Source organism: Danaus plexippus, chromosome 25, assembly GCF_018135715.1.
Source record: "Danaus plexippus chromosome 25, MEX_DaPlex, whole genome shotgun sequence".
Classification (NCBI taxonomy): domain Eukaryota; kingdom Metazoa; phylum Arthropoda; class Insecta; order Lepidoptera; family Nymphalidae; genus Danaus; species Danaus plexippus.
The window spans coordinates 3,197,358-3,216,539 of NC_083553.1; the positions used below are offsets into that span (position 1 = coordinate 3,197,358).

At 31.8% G+C, this 19,182-nt stretch overlaps 1 protein-coding gene and 3 non-coding genes across 4 annotated transcripts in view; 3 read left to right on the forward strand and 1 right to left on the reverse strand.

Annotated features, from left to right (window-relative positions):
* The first annotated feature begins 14,805 nt into the window (after positions 1-14,805).
* The window catches only part of LOC116774859 (uncharacterized), a 32,365-nt gene continuing 27,988 nt past the window's right edge, over positions 14,806-19,182 (forward strand). The window contains exons 1-4 of the mRNA XM_061524686.1: positions 14,806-14,938; positions 15,110-15,306; positions 15,439-15,816; positions 15,892-16,039. Of these exons, the coding sequence (XP_061380670.1) occupies positions 14,806-14,938; positions 15,110-15,306; positions 15,439-15,816; positions 15,892-16,039 (856 nt within the window). The remainder of the gene's footprint in view (positions 14,939-15,109; positions 15,307-15,438; positions 15,817-15,891; positions 16,040-19,182) is intronic.
* On the forward strand, positions 16,587-16,705 carry LOC116775472 (5S ribosomal RNA). The gene has a single exon (XR_004353837.1). It is a non-coding gene; the product is annotated as a 5S ribosomal RNA (ribosomal RNA).
* Positions 17,127-17,319, forward strand: LOC116775466 (U2 spliceosomal RNA). The gene has a single exon (XR_004353832.2). It is a non-coding gene; the product is annotated as a U2 spliceosomal RNA (small nuclear RNA).
* On the reverse strand, positions 17,829-18,033 carry LOC116777221 (small nucleolar RNA U3). Its single transcript, XR_004354030.1, has one exon. It is a non-coding gene; the product is annotated as a small nucleolar RNA U3 (small nucleolar RNA).

The following is a 19,182-nucleotide window of genomic DNA, read 5'->3' on the forward strand; positions in this document are numbered from 1 at the left end:
TAGTTCCAATACAAGTCCAACTCAACCCTAGCGAGGTTATACCAAGATTCAAACACAGAAATATATAAGTACATAAAATGTAAATTTTAAAAGCTTTTTAAATAACAAAATACTTAAATAACATTACAGTAAATTTACTATAACATTTAACGAAGATTAAATTCATGAATGATTTCTCTCTATTAAATAAGCGAACTCGTACGACAGCTGGCAGGTGGTACCGAGCGGCTGTTTACGTAACACACTATATGTCCTTAAAAAATACGTCAGACATTTTTTTTTTATCATTTCAAGAAGCTACTAAGTCATCGAGTTAATATATTTTTATACATCAATATAACTCTATCCTTTTATACATAATAAACGACGTAATCATAAAAAATATAATTCGTTTATTTGAATTGTTGAGATAAAATTTTGACAGATGACTTGTAAAACCGCGCGAACCTAAATTAAAAATTATAAGCGAGCAAAGCCCCATCACATACAGCCTCACAGAAACCACATTCACCGCAGCTCCGGGTTTTAATAACTAGGTTTTATTACAAACCTAAGGTGATTGTGCTAGATGAACAGATGTTAGGACATCTGCCGACGCGCTCTGATGCATGTAACGTCTTTGACTCTTGATAGAAAGCGCACGAGATATAGGATATTAATACTTATTAATGGGGGACTTGAGTGACATTGGAAGAATAATATTAGACTTGGCCTTTAAAAAAAAAACTAAGAAAAAAGAAAAAATACATCAACCAATGAGATATAAAAAATAATAAGCATGTAATAATTTGTTGCATAATAATCAAATAAAAGCTTTTTGCTCTTTTAAACACACCTATCTTATATTTAACTTTTGCTAAGTTCTCTATTATAAAAAAAATATATAAGGATAATGAAAATATTTCTGATATTATATATTATTAAACACGGAGTTATATATTCATTATCTTCGGAAATCATACAACAATTAATGACACAGATTAATGTCTTAGTGAGAGATTTCCCGGTGCTGGGAGCTGGTAGGGCTTCCATCTCACGTTTCCTTCCGACCGGACGACGCTCGCCGCAGTCGTATCCGAGTATTGTGATATCTCTATGTACAATTAGTCTGTATCTTTTTTAATAAAGACTATTTTATATGACATTTATATTTAAAAAAGGAGCTGTCACTTTTGACATATATATATTTCTTCATTACTATTTTTTTTTTTTTGGTAAATCGTTATTCAACTTATAATTGTTGAATATTTTATTTTTTTAATAATATTGTAATTTTATTTGTAAGTTTTCTCTATTCATCTTAAAGTATATACACATTACGTAGTATCTTTTGGTAATTAAAATTTTTTTGCTCATCGAAAATTGTTTATTATATATTTATTTCACTATTGTATTTTGTAGATAATCTTTGACCTTTTGACCGTTAAAATAAAAAAAAAACTTATAAATAAACTATCAAATGTTTATTGTATATGCATTGTATGCATGAATTTTATATTGTAGTTTATTAGATAATTACATGATATAAAATAAAGATAGCAACATAAAAATATGTCAAATGTTATAAACAGATCATGAGAACATAAAATTATCATCTGTGGTGGACCGCAGCTTCCCTCATCCGCTGGGAACGAGGTGAGATAATGCAACTATGATACAAAGCATTTATAGTTTTAATATATATGTGTGTGTTGTTGTTTGTTGATAAAATGAAAAACTATAAAAATCAAGTTATGCGCATTATTAAATATTAAAAAAACGGTAATTATTTAACAGAATGTCATATAAAAATAAAGAAAAAATAATATATGTCGAGATATCTTTAAAATAACGTGATAACGATAGTAAGAATCTTTATACTTGAAAACTATGTCGATCAACGCGGCCGGGGTCGCATTCAGATAGTTTATTTTGCATGTATTTAGAATATTTAATTATTATTATTGTACTCAAAACGTTAACGGATCTATATGGGTTATAAAAACTTATCAGATGTGGGTAGGTAATAGTTGTTATCGTTTTTGAATCCCTCGGAGTGGAGATCAAAGGTTCTGTGATTAGCATTTGTAACTAATCAAGGATATCCGCTTCTTATAACGTCGTGGAATCGAATATTTTAATATAGTTAGCCTTTTTAGGTCACATTTTTTTTTGTGTGTGTGTGTGTGTTTTTTTTTTCAAATATCCGACGCAATGTTTCACATAAGTCGTAACTAAGAAGAATTTAAATTTGAATACAATCAAAAAAGTTATAAATATAATAATTTTAGTTTTGTTTTATAATCGCAGACACCCTAATGTTAGACAAAGGCATTGTTTCGGTTCTATTCTGATCTTCCAAAAATCGTAGATAGAACACCGCCTTATCGATAAGGTTTTTATTGGAATTTTAATCTACTTAGTACTTAACAACAAATTCCTCTGAATTCGTCTCCAAATGGATTCTTCTTAATCGTGAATTGCACCTTGATTTCGTGTTCCAAATAATTGTAAAGCTATACGAATATGTGTTATTATGGTTACACTGAAATAAATATTGAAAGTTACGAACTTTCATAATATTTGATACAAGTTTCGCCTTTGTTTCTCTGTAATTGATAGGTTTCCACTATACATAACGCTGTCCGTCCACTTGGAACAGCTAGCTTTCATGGCGACAAATTGCAGTTCCATACACATCGGTATGTCTGTTTGCATTGTTCGCCATTATCCATAAATAAGAATTAATTAGTTAATATTGTAACATAAAATATACATATTTCTATTTATCTTTCCAATTAGCCTTTACGAGAGGAAAATTTTTTTGGATTTTTTTGTTATTTAAAGTACGGACATGTTTGTTTGACATGTAATATCAATCTAATATAGCATTGTACGTAGTCTGATATATTATTATTTGGTTATTATTCGTAGCTGAATATCCCAATAAGAAATGACTTCTATATATATATATAATACAATTTCTTTAATCAACTGTAATTAAATATAAATTAACTTAAATTTTATACTAAACTCTTCGGGTAAAGAAATCGCTAATCAGGTTTAATCTAGATTATATTTTAAACTTTCCACGTTACATCCTATAAACTATACACTATCAGTTAAAATCTGATTCCAAAAACCGTGTCGTATGTCACAATGGATACTGTGCGAAAAATGACAGGTAATAAAAGGCTTACTTCTTCATGGCGTATCTTATTAGATATTACTTGTACTATTAACTATTGATTTCAAATATGGTCACCAATCACAACTTACGACTATCATAGCTGTATTTATTAGTTAAGCTTAAATAGCCGTGATCGTGGAACTATAAGTAGTTTAGAGTCTTGCGAATGTTGCTCATATTTTTTTGTTATCAGTGCTGATGGACAAACAAATGCAATTAAAAACATATAATTTGTTTTTGCTAATGATAAATGAAGAAAGCTCTCTAAGGTATAGCTTAAGGTAATAGATAAAATTTTAGGTTACAAATTCATAATAGGTACATCATTATGCCAACTGATAACCGGTAGGTGTTTGGAAATGTCCCTTTAATGGTTAATTCTCATCAAAGATTCTCACAGAAAACATTTTAAAACATAAAAATTAAGCTAGGTCGAAAAAATTAAAAAAACGTTTGCTCGAAATTCAAATGAGGATTCGAATGACGGTTTACGTAAAATCATTTCGCATAAAAAAACTCCATTCTTATTTTAAAAACGGAAAAAATAATTAAGAGCAACAAAAAGTATCTATTGTTGAACAAAAAAAAAATTAATGGCGATCGAACTCTATCGGTTTCCGCTCTTTTAAACTAATGAAATAAATTTTATGATAATAAATGCAAACGGCGATCGACCGACCGTTCGCAATCCTTAATATATTAGAAAATAATATCATGTTAATCAAGATATTTCGTTAACCAAAAAAATGATATAGTTGTTATTAAATCCACACACGTCTATATATATATATCCAGATGGTTTCTTCTTAATCGTGAATTGTGCCTTGATTTCGTGTTCCAAATAATTAATTGTAAAGTTATATGAGTGTGTTATTACAGTTACACTGAAATAAAAAAAAAAACAAAATATATATATATTTTTTCTTATGTTTAAGCAAGACATTTCTATCAAGTTTTTGACCTTATGTCCGGTATACATTGTAGGTGTGTTGTTTTTATAAGAATGTTAATGAAACGAACTTAGCGCCGGTACGTTCGTACACAAGATGACGGCGCGGGCGGTGCATTATACAATGATATAAAACATAAAAGATATCGCTTATGAATAAACAGCAATAACTAACATCCGACTAGTATCAACTCTGACATAATAATACAGAATTAATTCATGAGGGTCTTAAGTACAATTCTTATAAATACATAGGTTGTATATAATAATGATGTATATATTTATATATAAAGTCATATTTAATGCAAAAGATAATTTTTTAATTATATACCATGAACATATATTTTAAATGTAAGTGCATTTTTTAAAGTGTATTCTTTATACTCGGTCTGAACTACAGTGGTAACACAGAAAGTATTTACTATCTTGTATACCTACTTATACGGACACAAAAATATCTAAACAAGGCAAACAAAAAATAATATATATATATTTTTAACTAAATTTAAATCATCGAAATCACAACTGAATTGTGCATCAATATATCTGAAGTGACAGCCCTGGAGGTAATGAATCGCCAAGCGCGTGTCAGCCCTGAATCTGTAGTTCGTTGCCCCAGCAGGTGGGCACGCGCCACCTTGCTGTACCAAAGAGATCACTAGATAATTCCAAGTCTTTTTACTCACCATAACTTACGTCCGTGGCTATTTAACGAGATGAAATATTTTTGTTTCAATACGTTTCTCGATTCGTTGTCAATTATTTTTATTTATAGACACAACACGTGTTACAACACCCAATAATAATTATTCAATATACGCGAGATCTCTTATATAGATAGTTTATTTGTAATGTTATATGTTTTCTTGATTATATTTTTTTTTCATCACTCTTGTCAAACTGACAGCCGTTCGGAAATATACTACTAGAAGATAGTAATTTTCAATGACAAAAACCAGTAACGACATGAGATTACTAGAATAAGACTTGAAACGTATCTAGATGTTTGTTCTAGACGTATCTATACGTTGTAATTGTGTCTATAATAAAAGGCAGCGCGTCTGTGATACGTCTATAAAGTATAAAATGAAACAATGGCTCAATATAAAAAGATGTCACGTGAATCACTTCAATTTAAACTGCCTTCGCTTTGACGCAGAGTGAGTCATTGGTACTGAATCACGAACAGCGCGTACCGCAAAACAAACACCAAATATGTTACTTATGAATTATAATAACCAAAACATGTTACCTTAACTCTCTTCTCAGTTAGCTTTTAATGGACAAGAAACGAAAAAGTTCTTATGTTGAACCTGATTGTAATTCTCCGATCTATTACGATTTCAATTCCATTCATCATCATCATCATCATCAGCTTATAGGAGTCCACTGCTGAGCAAAGGCCTCTTCACACATGGAGATGGTTAGATCATTAATCACCACGCTTGCTCAAGACGGATTGGCAATTTCAATCTTATAATTTGAAATTATAAGACCAGGTTTCCTCACGATGCTTTCCTTCACCGTCTGTCAGTGGTGTCTAAATACTCTTAGAAAGTACATATGACTCGGAAAATATCCCATTGGTACTTGCCAGGTTTGGAAACCGCACCATCACGTATGAGAGACGGGCCTTTAACCTCCAGGCCACCACGACTATTATATATCGATTTATTAATACTTTTCCATTGGATAAATTTCAAATATTATTATTGTTAAATAAATAGTTCGTTCTCTTTGTTTGTTTGTTCGATATATTTTTATTTTAAAACGTCTTTGTTTAAAACATAATCTTCTATGTACGATTCCTGAACGTATCTATATAGTGTCACAATGACTACCATTTTTTTTTTGTATTATGTGATGATTATAAATACTCAAACATATATAAATAATCAAAGCTTTGAACTGTCTGTATGTTTGTTCACTAGTTAATAAAAGAAAGAGAGACCGTCTAACGGCTTTCAAAAATAAATAAAGATAAAATGAAATCGATTGAATTCATTGAAATGTCAATATCTCATTAATACTTGATCCTATTTAAAATTAACTATAAAAAGCCTCAATCGGCAGGTCACTACATTGCTAATATTCCAACTTTTAATTATTTATACCTACACATAAACTAGATCGAGATACATATCCTGCTTGTGATATTCTAAACAAAGGTACCCAAACTTCAAATATATATATTGTTTTCTCTTAATCTCTATCTCACCCAATAAACTTTTAAGAACAGTACATGAATGTTGTCTGATTAATTTATTTTTTTTTATAAATATAAAGTCATTGATCCAAATCCATTGATAATATTAATCTATCCCCAGCTGCCGGCCACCTGCCGCTCTTATAGGGATTTCCGTGCGATGACCACCCTCTCATAACACATACAAACGACCCACCATCCCGGAGGCTCTATTTATAATAGGCTTTAAAGCTAACTAAGCTGAGCCTTAAGTTGATGTAAAAACATTTACTCCGTATGTCATAAAAATTTGTCAATACATTAAGATCAAATATAATCGAGCAATAAAATCAATCATTGTTAAAATCGCTTGCAAAAAAAAAACACAATTTTTTTCCTGTTACATCGCCTTGTATTTTATAACAGACATCAGCACGCGACGTACGTCAGAATCAACCAAACAAAGTCCTCCCAATTAACATAACCAAAATATTAGAAGGTATTAATTCCAATCAACGGCTCAATATTAAATACAAATCGCCGGCTGTGATCACACCTGCCACAATCTGACCTAGAGAGCTGTCGGTCGCCCTTGAGATGAGCGAGCATCTTAAACAGATGAAATTAGTATCACAAATAGGCAACGGATACGTTTAAGTTAGCACGTATTAATTATTCCATGTAAACATCACTTATATTCAAGATAATGTATAGGTTAAAGCTTTTAGTGTACGCCATCAATAATTTAGATAAAAACAACGAGACATTAAGTGAATCATACCAATCGATACGAATTACATTTGTTTGTAAACACAAACTGGAAACTGGAAACTGGCGAGTGATAAATATATTATGGCTATAACTAATTGATATACTATTATATGTTGTAAGACATTTTCTTAATGATAAAAGTGTCGTTTTTTTTTAAATTATGCGTGTATTTATCTTAATAAAATTTGAATATGTTGAAACGAAAGTCGCAGGTTGCGTTCGGGAAGGCACGTGCGGGAAAAAGTGCGTGTGTTTGCATGAGTGCGTGTATGCGTGTGTATGTGTGTGTGACAGATGCTGCGCACATCTGCCGCGGCGCGTGCGCACTCTTTGATACAAATTTTTATATCTTTTAGTATAATTTTTGCGATACCTGTTACTGGATAGACTTAAGTTTTACATTTCTATCCAAGTTTTTATTAAATAATAAGAATTAGAACTTAGTATTGAATAACTTTGAATATATATATTTTTTTATTGGAATATACGGTATACTCCTTGTAAATTTTGTCACATTTGTTCAAATATAAAAATATACAATCATTGATATAATTTTTATATTCTCAAAATGATTGCAATGTATTATATAATAAAGAATTAAACTAACTAGAAATAAAAAATAAACAATATTATTATAATCGATAGTAAGTTTTTTATTAATGTATTATATATTTAAAGTATCAAAGTTGTTCGATCGGTGTTCAGGCCGATCAGCTGCTGCATCTCCTCTGCCTCTCTCCAGGCGACGGCGCAAGATACAAGCTTACGCGTCAACGCGACGTCACTTTAATTCAATCGACACTGGTTATTATATAAAGAGCGAATTTTGTACTTACTTTAGTAACCACTAACATTCATTACATTTCGTTCGTTAGATCAACATATTTTAAATAATAATTTCGTCCAATGTACGTATTATACACAGTAATGATTTTTTAAAACATTGAAATTTATTTACGTAATTAAAATAAAGTGATAATTGGCACTGTATGTGCGATTATTAGTGAATGTAATAACGATTTATTTTTCAGTTATATATATTAAAATTTATCAAATACAGCGATATGTTTATAGAACTATAATACTTTAAAAACACACACCATGTATATATACCTTCCGTATTGAGTTCGGCCACAAAAACAAGCAGTAAGATCACCCCGGTCAGCTCGTAGCTTGGGACACGCTGTGACTCACCGACTTTGACCGTGAGCCGTGATGATAATCTGCTGTCGTAATTATAGCGTGCGAACGTTCATACAGACTGTTGTGTTGTAATTGTTACATAATGTGCAATCAGATCATCTTAACGCGTCTTATTTTACTATTAAAACATTTAGTCATATGTCGCGCTTCACTTAAACTTACGTAATTTATGCTCTATATATTTATATATATATGTGTAATAACACGTATGTATGTTTATAGGTATGTGTTTTATATATAAAGAAAGGATAAACTAATTGACTTTCATAAATAATTAATGAATATTGTTTATAATGAGTAATTTTAGAAGCTTTCATATAAGTCAAACATGTTGAAAATTTCTTAAAGGAAGTGGACAATATTATTGCAGATTTAATATTGGTAGCAAGATTTCAAGAGTAGAGGAGAGGATCAGAATACATAATCCAAGTTAACGTGGTCATACTACACACGAAACGTTAACCGCTTCTCATTAACGTAGGTTATTTAATGAGAGACTGAAAACGATTAGTATGTAGTGACGATGCGAACTTGTACTAAGCATACAGATGTCATGACGGTGTAAAATTTGTTCCTCATACCGTCATAAGGACGTACATGTAGATTGTAGAATTGAAATTGTACATTTTTGTTAGTGAAAGTGCGAGATATGAGAAAAAAATTATATATATGACATTATCAATATATATATATACATATATATATATATATATATATATATATATATATATAAAAGACAAAAAACTAAACAATGTTTGATGAATTTTTTCATAAAAATACATATAACGCTGGATAACATATAGGCAACTTTTAGTTTTATGCATTTGCGACTACTAGAAATTTAAAATTGTCGGACAGTAACTATTACAGATCATCTTTAATTAATAAATTAATAGGAAAAAAAATCAATTTTGGTCCTTATTAGAAAGCATATAAACACTTAAAGGTTTACTTAATATGTAAATACAATGACGTGACAAAAACTCAAAAAGGAAAAAAAAGAAGCAATATTTAAACATAACAAAAAATGTTTTAAAAAGCTATAATTTAATACAAGTTTAAAATATAAAATTAACATGATTTATCTTTTCTTAAACTCTAAAATTCAAAAATTTCTTTGATCAACTCTGTTCAATTTTTGCATATCCTTTTCAGATAAAATTCTATATTGAAATGTTACTGCTGTCATACAAAGATATAATAAGGTCAAAAACGACCTGTAGTTTTCACCGCCATTGTTTTGATTCTGTCAAGAGTTCATCTGGCATAACCAGCTCAAGAATTGAGTAAAAACGGAATTTACGAAACGCTATAAAGAAAAAAAAACAACAACAACAGATGCTGACAATAGATGTACAGTCGGGAGGAAAGTGTTTATCATAAAAATATATAAGATATCGTATAACATAAATTATAATCAAGTTGGTATGATTTTTATATATCAATAATATTATGGTTAAGGTTAAAATGAAATAGTTTTAATCTCATATAAAAACTGGAATAAATTTACTGGACTCATATTATTTTTAAGGTCATTTATTTACAACAAAATATAAAGAGATCATGTTTTTTTTGTACCACTTCCGTCCTCGACAGTACAGGATGGTTCAGGCACGAGCTACTAAAAACGGTTGATTGTCTTCCATTGATTGTCTCCACTGACACTTCCACCGGTTACAACGCTTTTAAATTCAGTACTAACTGAATATAAAAAACTACTCCATATCGCATTTTATTTCTTTGGCACGACAGCCATCGGAATCGGACCACTTTACGTTGACCTGTTCGGTATTCATTACGATTTAATAAGCAGATTTAGTTCTTTACTTTCATTGTCTGCCCTTTTGTTGTTTTTCACACGATTTGGGACTAAAATTTTAAAGATTTCTCTGTTATGCATCCACTATCTTATGAGACTGAACTCACTGTCACATTCGTTTATCTGTGACATTTATATGTGCAAACTCTGATTTAGACTTTTGCCTCCGCATTTGTTGAACAGAACAATCCAGAAGAAATCGCTTGGAAGACTTTAAATTTATTACTATTTAGTTTAAAAATGTATAACTACGTACATAGGTATAATATACTAATTAATATGCAAATAAAAACTTTGAAACAGTCGGTTTAACACCGGTTTGAGTCCTCTTAAGTGCATAGATTAAAAAAGTCTAATGTCATTTAGTTAACTTATCCTGAACTTTAACGTTGATAATGTGTTTTTTGCATCCAAAAAGTAAATAAAAAAATTACTCTTATAAAAAACAGGAAGGTCTAAGTCGGACCGAGTAAGTTTACGCATTTATTTTATACACCTTTCTCTATTTTTCAATCTTTTCATATAGCATTCAAGTTCAAAACAGACAAATGTAAAATTATATTAATATTTTATTGTAAGTACTTAAAAAATGTCTCTTTTTGGTGCAACGATTGAATAATGTGGTGTTTCTATAAATATGTAATATAGATTGCTGTCAGCCCCGTGGCTTTGTCAGCGTCACCAGGTGAGAGAATATATATTTGTAATAATAGCAATTTCGGCTTACAAACAAACTGTTTTTTCTGAACATATATTCCAAGCCTATCCGATAGCTACCTACTTATGATTAATCTTCTAACTGAAAGGACCAAAGAAGCCAAAAATCCACTAATTCAATTGGAGTAATGGAAAAAATTTATTCCAATTACCAACATTAAAAGTGCACTTTCAGTTTCGCAAAAGAGGTTACAAAAAACTTAACTCATATATTCATTATCAAATTATTAAACAAAGAGTTTCTATACTTAAATTTGATTAAAATTTTGATTTAATATGTTTTATGTACGCATAATCGTTTCAATACTTCAATTTAATCTATTTCCAATACAAAATCAAAAAGTTCTTTTTTTGTAGTACGCATTTAAAAAGCAATGAATTCATATTGTTCATATTCTAATATCATCTTCTATTAATATACTTGAAACTTTTCTACTTTATCTATATAAAAATAAAACCACCTTATACCTGTTTGCTACACTGGACTATATTTATAATCTGTCATAGAAAGTATCCCACCGGTAATAAGTCTATGTCAACGCAACATATAATTTTGTTGCCAACATCTGCCGCTTTCACTGTATCGAGGACGCACCTTAACTTGGAACCTTTATAACAAACGATCCGCGTTACGATACGATATCGAACTGTGTAAATATGATTACGATAGTATTTTTAATCTGTTAAGACCGAAAACAAATGAAACTAATTCTGTTTAGATTCCGTATAAGAAAAAAAAAACAAAAATTATTTTATCGCTACAATAAAATCTGTACAGGCTTTGTTGATTTTTTTTATAAAAATATAATAAGTGATAAATCTAGTAATGATCTACTCACCATCATTTAATATCGTATATTTAATATAATCCTCATCAAAACTTAAGTTTTTAATTAGGTTTCATATTTAATATCTACTTAACTTACAAGTTCTTTTGTTTTCATAATTTTTTTGCCCCTGTTATTAAAAAGCTTTTTCTCTAAAGTGTTATTGTATCATAGCCATAATTTAGATTATTTAAGACGTAGGTTGGATGAATGACGAAGTCATTTGCCATTAAAGCTTAAAAATAAAAAAAGAAATTTTTTTTGGCGCGAATAGATAAACGTCATGAGCGGGAATTGTCAAAAAAGTATAAAACTATTTGATCATTTCAGTACAATAGCTAATCGCAAGTGTTCATTATAAATAATACATAAAAACATTAAAATATGCTAATTATTCGAATGTTAAGATACTGTTTACAATATATTGTGAATGTAATATATTTTTATAGGTTATATTCAAAAATACCTACGAAACTGCCGAAATATCTAATCCATACTATATCATCCGCGGAGATTTCTATCCCCTTCGCCGGGCGTGCTGTGAGTGATCATTGGATGCTGCGGAGACCACGCCTCGCACGAGATCTACCAATCAGATGGTAAGTGCTCTTAGATATATATGTAGCTAAAGATTACAGCATACTAACAGATTTTGATCTTGTTACGACGATACAATACCAATAGCAATAGAGTCAAGTGCACAGATATCGTTGTTTTTCATTTTATTATCGTATATTTACTATTATTATACAAGAGTCAGATGTCCATATATATAAAATAGAATGTTTTTTAAACTTTAGTGTATAAATATACTAGCTAATTAACAAACTTATATGTAAACTTATTTTATTAGCTAGTAAATTTTAGCCAGTGTCCGGATTTAGGCTAAGTGTGCTATTTAGTGAGTCAGTTAAAACGGCAGACGGTCAAGTAACCAGTAGCGACCTCTATAGTCCGTGCGACGCGACTTCGTACACAATACAACTGTTACATCTGGATTCCGTCGTAACTACACGGAATTTCGTTGTAAATTATATCTTACGTGTCATACCCTTGTCTAAGCTAAATTTTTGTTAGCTTTATAAAAATACTACAAATAGGTTTTGCGTGAAACAGAAACAACAGACATATAATAATGTCTAAGACTCTAGCGAGTATTCATTGAAATAGAACGAGTATTTTTCGGATTTACCTACTATGCGTGTATATATATTTTATAAATAAAATAGGCAGGAGCTGGATGCGAGTAAGCGAAAATAGATCTCAGTGGCGTGCAATTGGAGAGGCCTATGTCCAGCAGTGGACCAATATAGGCTGTGATGATGATGATGATATATTTTATATTATTAACAACTTACTCCAGGTTAGATTACTTCGCAGCAACCGTGATCACGGTCAGACGAGATGAAAATCATTTCCAAATAGTCAGAAAATACCTTTTAGTTTTATTTCAATTAATACATACATCCTCACCAACTTTAGCGATTATAATTAATAATTAGTAGGATATATTTATTTATTATAAAATATATATACCTATTTTATTTTCATTATTATCTACATATATTCTAAATTAAAATTGATTTTAATCATTTATTCACATTATTTGAATTGCTTATATACACGCGAAAAATAAATTTATTACAAAACAAAAAAATAATAATTACACTAACTACCTACATATGTTTAAAATTTTAATACTTTTATATATATTATTGTTATTATAAAAATTTAAATAATTAGCTATTGACTATTACTGAAATCACTTACGTTCGAGCCTTTGATGAATTCATATTCCTTAGTCCTTCATCAATCTCCAGTACGAAGAAATAATTATAGATTACATAGAATAAAACCAGTACATTGGTGATGGTGGTCCTTGGGATGAAAATGATTCGTGATGCTCAACTAATAAACTTACTGAAACTCATAGAAACGATATCTATAACAAATAGATACAACAAAAACCACAAATGAAATTTTACTGACGAGTTGAAAACTTCCTCTTTTTGAAATTGGAACCTCCATGAAAATGAGAGAAAATGAGATACGTGTATGAGAACCTAATATGATAAGTTAGATAGTAACGTTGTAACGGCTGAACTTCGGTAAGATATCATTAAAATTGTATTAAATAGTTCAAAAAACTTCGAAGGGAGACAAAAACGCGGGCAGAGCCGAGGCGACAAGCTAGTGATAGTAGCCATGAAATATAATTGATATCAATAGAACACTTAAAATATATCGCGACATATAAAGAATGTTTCTTTTAATATTATTAGTAAACTAAATACAGCAGTAAGAAAATTTCTTATATTCTATTCTCCAACAAGTCAATATGCCTATAGTCACGTATTTGTTGTTATATATAAACTGTAGGTCATCATCACTAAATATAAATGAACATTTTATATATCTATTCTGAGTTTATGTCTGATTTATTATAATAGTCATTTAAAATGATTCGTTACCTTAAAAATACATATTAATGCGAGACGAATCCGATAATAGTTTTTCAATTAATGAACACATCCGCAGTGTAAATGTACTACACAAATTGAATAAAAACGTGTGTAGTGCATTTGACATATTCAACGTTTGTTAAATTTTTAAAAATAAGTTGACAGTGAAGTTCGTTACGAATTTCGATTCTGACTAGTGCTGCCCTCTTCTGGCAGACATTGTAATAGTAAAATACTTAGAAAATTCTATGAAAAAACCGTCCAACGGGCTGCCTTTTCGTATGAATATTATTATATTGTCCTCAACAAAATATATATAATTCTTTATTTCGTTCAAGTTATTGAGATATTTCCTGATATTTCAAATACGGGACAGTTGTTAGGTCCATCTAGTGTCGAGTAGTCTGAACTGAGAAAACAAAAAATATTTCTATTTATAATTAACTTTGTTAATTGCGTTGATAAACACGATTATAATTAATAGTTTTATATTTGGGAGATTTTAGTGCTGTTGATAAAGAATTACTCTTTTAAAAAAGCATTAAGAGTAAGTCACTTATTTCCGAGTATGGACGTTTTTAAAGCTTCGAGAAGTACTAGTAAGTTGTATTTGTTTGTTACTATTAAAGTAACTGTTTTTTAAAAATCTGCTTACGATAAACCTGTTAACTATACCGCGGACTATTTGTTGATACCGAGCGAGATGACCGAATCTACCCATACAGGAATTTACCACTGGAAATTAGGAGACGTAGCTCTGGCCAGGATTTGCAAAAAAGTGTACGCTAAAGTCCAAGTTGTGAAGAATGAAGATGGATTGTTTCATGATGATAAAGGTACTTATATTACGCGTATTTTAAGATATTACAGCTGACAACGTATCTTAAATATATTTTGGAATAGTTAAAACAAACCAAGGTCAAAATAACTTTGTTATTTGGCTAGCTATTGCGTATATTTTTGTTATAGTCTGCTGCTGTGTAATGTTATGCTAACGTTCTTTAAAGTTCTAGGCATCTCATCATGTGACGGTGGGGTTCAAGTGACAGATGAGCTGTGCTATCACGTTGAAATACTCCGCAACAGGCAGAGGTTGTGGCTCCCATATACTTGTATGCACCTGGCTGAACGATCCAGACCCTACTACGGACCTTCATATAAAACACCAGCCGCTAAGCCCGCAGTGAAAACCAGCTCTAGGAAGGTATTAAATAATTTCACCTAAAAATATTTTAAATATAATTATTATCAACATATTCTGCATTTAAGTTGACCTTCAACACCAAATAAGTAAAATAAAAATTTTTCTTTGATATATTAAATTATATTCTTTCAGAGGAAGATTATTGAGGAACACATACTACCTATTAATGTGAAACCATCAAAATCCAAAGAACCAGATCTGAATGTGTCCTATGAAAGCCGTCAAAAACCACTCAAGCAAGGGAAGTATGAAAATGCTTTCAAAGAATTTGTTAGACTCGGCAAGGAGCAGATATTTGATCAGTTTTACGATGAGTTATGTCTTGACAGAGAAAGCAATGATGATATATTATACTATATGCATAATATAGATGCCAGTACCGAGGATAAGTTCGATATGGTCATCAAGAACATTATGACGGAGAAAGAAATAGAGAATTACTTGCATCAGTGCTGGAGATATAACTTTGTTCACAAGCAAATTGATAGCAAAGAAACATCCGACAACTTGGTGAGTTAGTATTAGTTATAAATAAGCCGTTAAAAATATTGGTAAACCTAAACTGATTCTTTTCTATTATTTTAGAAGATTTTCTCAGCCTCTCCGCCGGTGATAACAGTTCATATATCATGGTGTCTGGTTTGCGGGGACAATGAGAGGCTCCGTGAATGCACGCTCTGCCCTGCATCATATCACTTGGCCTGTAGAAGAGAATGGCTGCTGTCTATTATACGTAAGTTATGCTTTAACTTAGCAATATTATTCCATTGTAAGTTAGATAATTATTAGTAGACAAAGTTTTTTAATAGTTAAATGCTACATTAACTGATTAAATTATCCTCTTATTTCCACTTTACTCTCTGATTATTTGTTAACATATATGATCTCTTCACCAAATATAATGTTTACTTAAACACTGCCCTAATGCGCCATCTAACGCTTTACCTTGTATTAACTGTTAGAACACTCTGTATAGCATCGGTGAGATAATTTTCGTCTCCTGAATCTAGATGGCAAAAATTTATCTTATCTATCCATAACATTAAGATCAAGAATACATTGAATAACGTTACTGACAAAACCAGGTATTTTAAAAAAATTGTTTATATTTGAAACTATTAACAGGATTTTAAATTTCAAAAAACGAAATAGGAACAAAAATTAATGACATCCAACAGCTACGTGCAATCATATCACATGAAATAGAAAAATTACAATACCAAAATATAAGATTAAGAACATTAGGGCACATTCAGTTGACAGTTTACTGACGTTCTGTCGCCAACGTCCATACCACGTTGAATACACCGGTTCTCGTCCGATCACCGAAGTTAAGCAACGTCGGGCGCGGTCAGTACTTGGATGGGTGACCGCCTGGGAACACCGCGTGATGTTGGCTTTTTTGTGTCCCTGTTTTCTTTTGTCTACTCATTTTCGTTATTAATTCTCCGTTTATTATTATTATTATTATTATATTCATACAACCACTTCGATCGATCGATGCTCACTGACCGGAGAATGCTCGATTCTCCGGTCAGTAAGCACGTATCATATTTTTGTTAAGATTTTAAATCACTCCGAAATGTGAACCTGCTGTATATGTCATTTAGGACAGTGTTCTGATAGAACTAGGCTTTAAAACAGAAAACAAAATAAGTTATACAGCAATGTATGTATGTATGTATGTATGTATGTATGTACACTTAAAGAAATGATTATTGCTATAACCAGATGGCGCTCGAGAGCTACAAGTGAAATTGAATCGCGCTAGTGAGATTTCCTCGTTCGCAATGACCCTCTCTGTTCGAGTGTCCTGTGGTATCGCTTCTCGGCCTTTTGGCTAAGATCAAAGTGTAGTATCTGTTCTTTTCAGCTTAATATCTGAAAGTTCCCGCATGTCGGGACCAGTATATTAAACTGATTTTTGTAAACCGACGGGATGTTCGGGGCTCGCTCCACTCCCGTCACGGGTCGGCCCGGCATTGCAGTGCCGCCGGGATCGGCCCACATCAAATAATTATTCAACATGCATACCCTCTTCTCTTACATAGCCCTCTAATCAAAACATCTTCTCAGTGTCAGTATACTGTGTAACTACTTTTAGCTACGCCTGTGATGATCATTACATGCTCCCCTTGTGATCACTTATTTCCATCGGTTCTGCTTAAAGGAAGTGCATCGGACACGTCCATAGAATTTAGTAAGCATTGATCAAATAGAAAAAGAACAAGTCATATAAGCACTTAAGTTGTACAATTTAATTGTAATTCTTCAATAGCATAAAGTCTGGAGGAATCGTCCATACACTACTAGCGATATCTGAAATCCTTCTAAGAAACATATCAACCATCCTCTGTGTTTAGGATAGACAGATATCTTTCTAGATTTCAATACCAACTTGAAAAAATGCAACCATGTAGTTAGTTCTCTTGTACATGGCGTTGTGTTCATTATGTCATAATGAATTATATTATGAAAATGTATAAGAGTTGTGTATAAAAGTGTATATAAAAGTTGTAAAGACCGCTCAGACAGCGACAGCGTCCCACGCCTCCCCCACTGGTGGGAGAGGTGAACGATCATCGAGGACTGGCGGCCGGAAGCCGTCGTCCGCCTCACGCTCAGGACGCCGCGCCACGTCTCATCAACACGGCTGGTACGATCTCACGTAGTGTGTAGATCTCGTGAAGAGCTTACTATAGAAATGATCCTATGAAGTAAGGTCTTAGTTCGACGATCGTCTCCGTTTCGTCGTCATGGTATTGACGGAAATCTCGTTACCGCGTTCTAGACGACGAAGCGACGGTCGTGGAGCGCCATCTAGTGATATGTTCCATATTATCATTTAATGCGGTGTCCTATATTCGTTTCGCCTGGGAGAAAAGTGTAGGTACAACTGATTGCCGCAGATTTGCTTTCGTCAAAATAAAAATGACCCATTTAAACGTTCCCATCGATGTCCTGCAGATTAGTACATATATATAAAGAAAGGGAGACCTTGATTTCGAAAACTATCACTATTTGTTTTCTGAAAAAAAAGTAAAACAAACCAGAAAGTTAATTTAGTGGAATTCTCTGTTACCGAATGGCATACTACCGTATCGGCTATCAGAACGACGACCTGGACCATGAAGTATGTACGGATACATATAAAAGCTATATAACGGAAGACCTAAAAAACATGAACGAAAGGTGGCATGTACATTTTTGTAATTTGGTGAGGAGACAGATGTCGAAGAACGCTAAAATAGGCAGATTCGGTGACGGAAAAAGACCACGGACATCACTTTCGTTCCATTGATGGAAATTATGTAAAAAGCCAATAAAACAAAAAACAGGCCCTTCGAGTCCCAGAATACCGAAGCCATGGTCGTCACCTTATTTGCCGATAAAATCTACTCAGCCGATTTCTAATCGCTTGTTTTATTTCGCGGAGTAAGTGTAATGTTTCGTCGATGCTGGCAAAAATATCACAAAGAAAATAACTCAAAATGTTTGCGCGAAAAAGCCAATAACTTTTAATTCGACTCGGAAGCCAACGAGAGAACTCTCAACCCTCAGACACCTTGTACGAGTAGAAACACACATCGTCAACTGTTTCGTTCATAAGAAAAAAAACAATAATCCTAATGTTGACTAGTCTGCGGACTGGCTTGATTAAATCGAGTCATCTATTCAGATGCGGGATTCCTATTTCATATAGGTGCTCACTATCCTCCATGATGGTATGTTGGAAAATTGCATTCCTTTTGTGGTACGATAAGACAGAGCGGAATTCTGTAAAGTCCGTTTTACAAAAGTTTCTTCACTTCAGGAATATGCGGCGGATAGGTTGAGGAATTAATTCATCGAACGGGACATGTGTCTATATCCTCC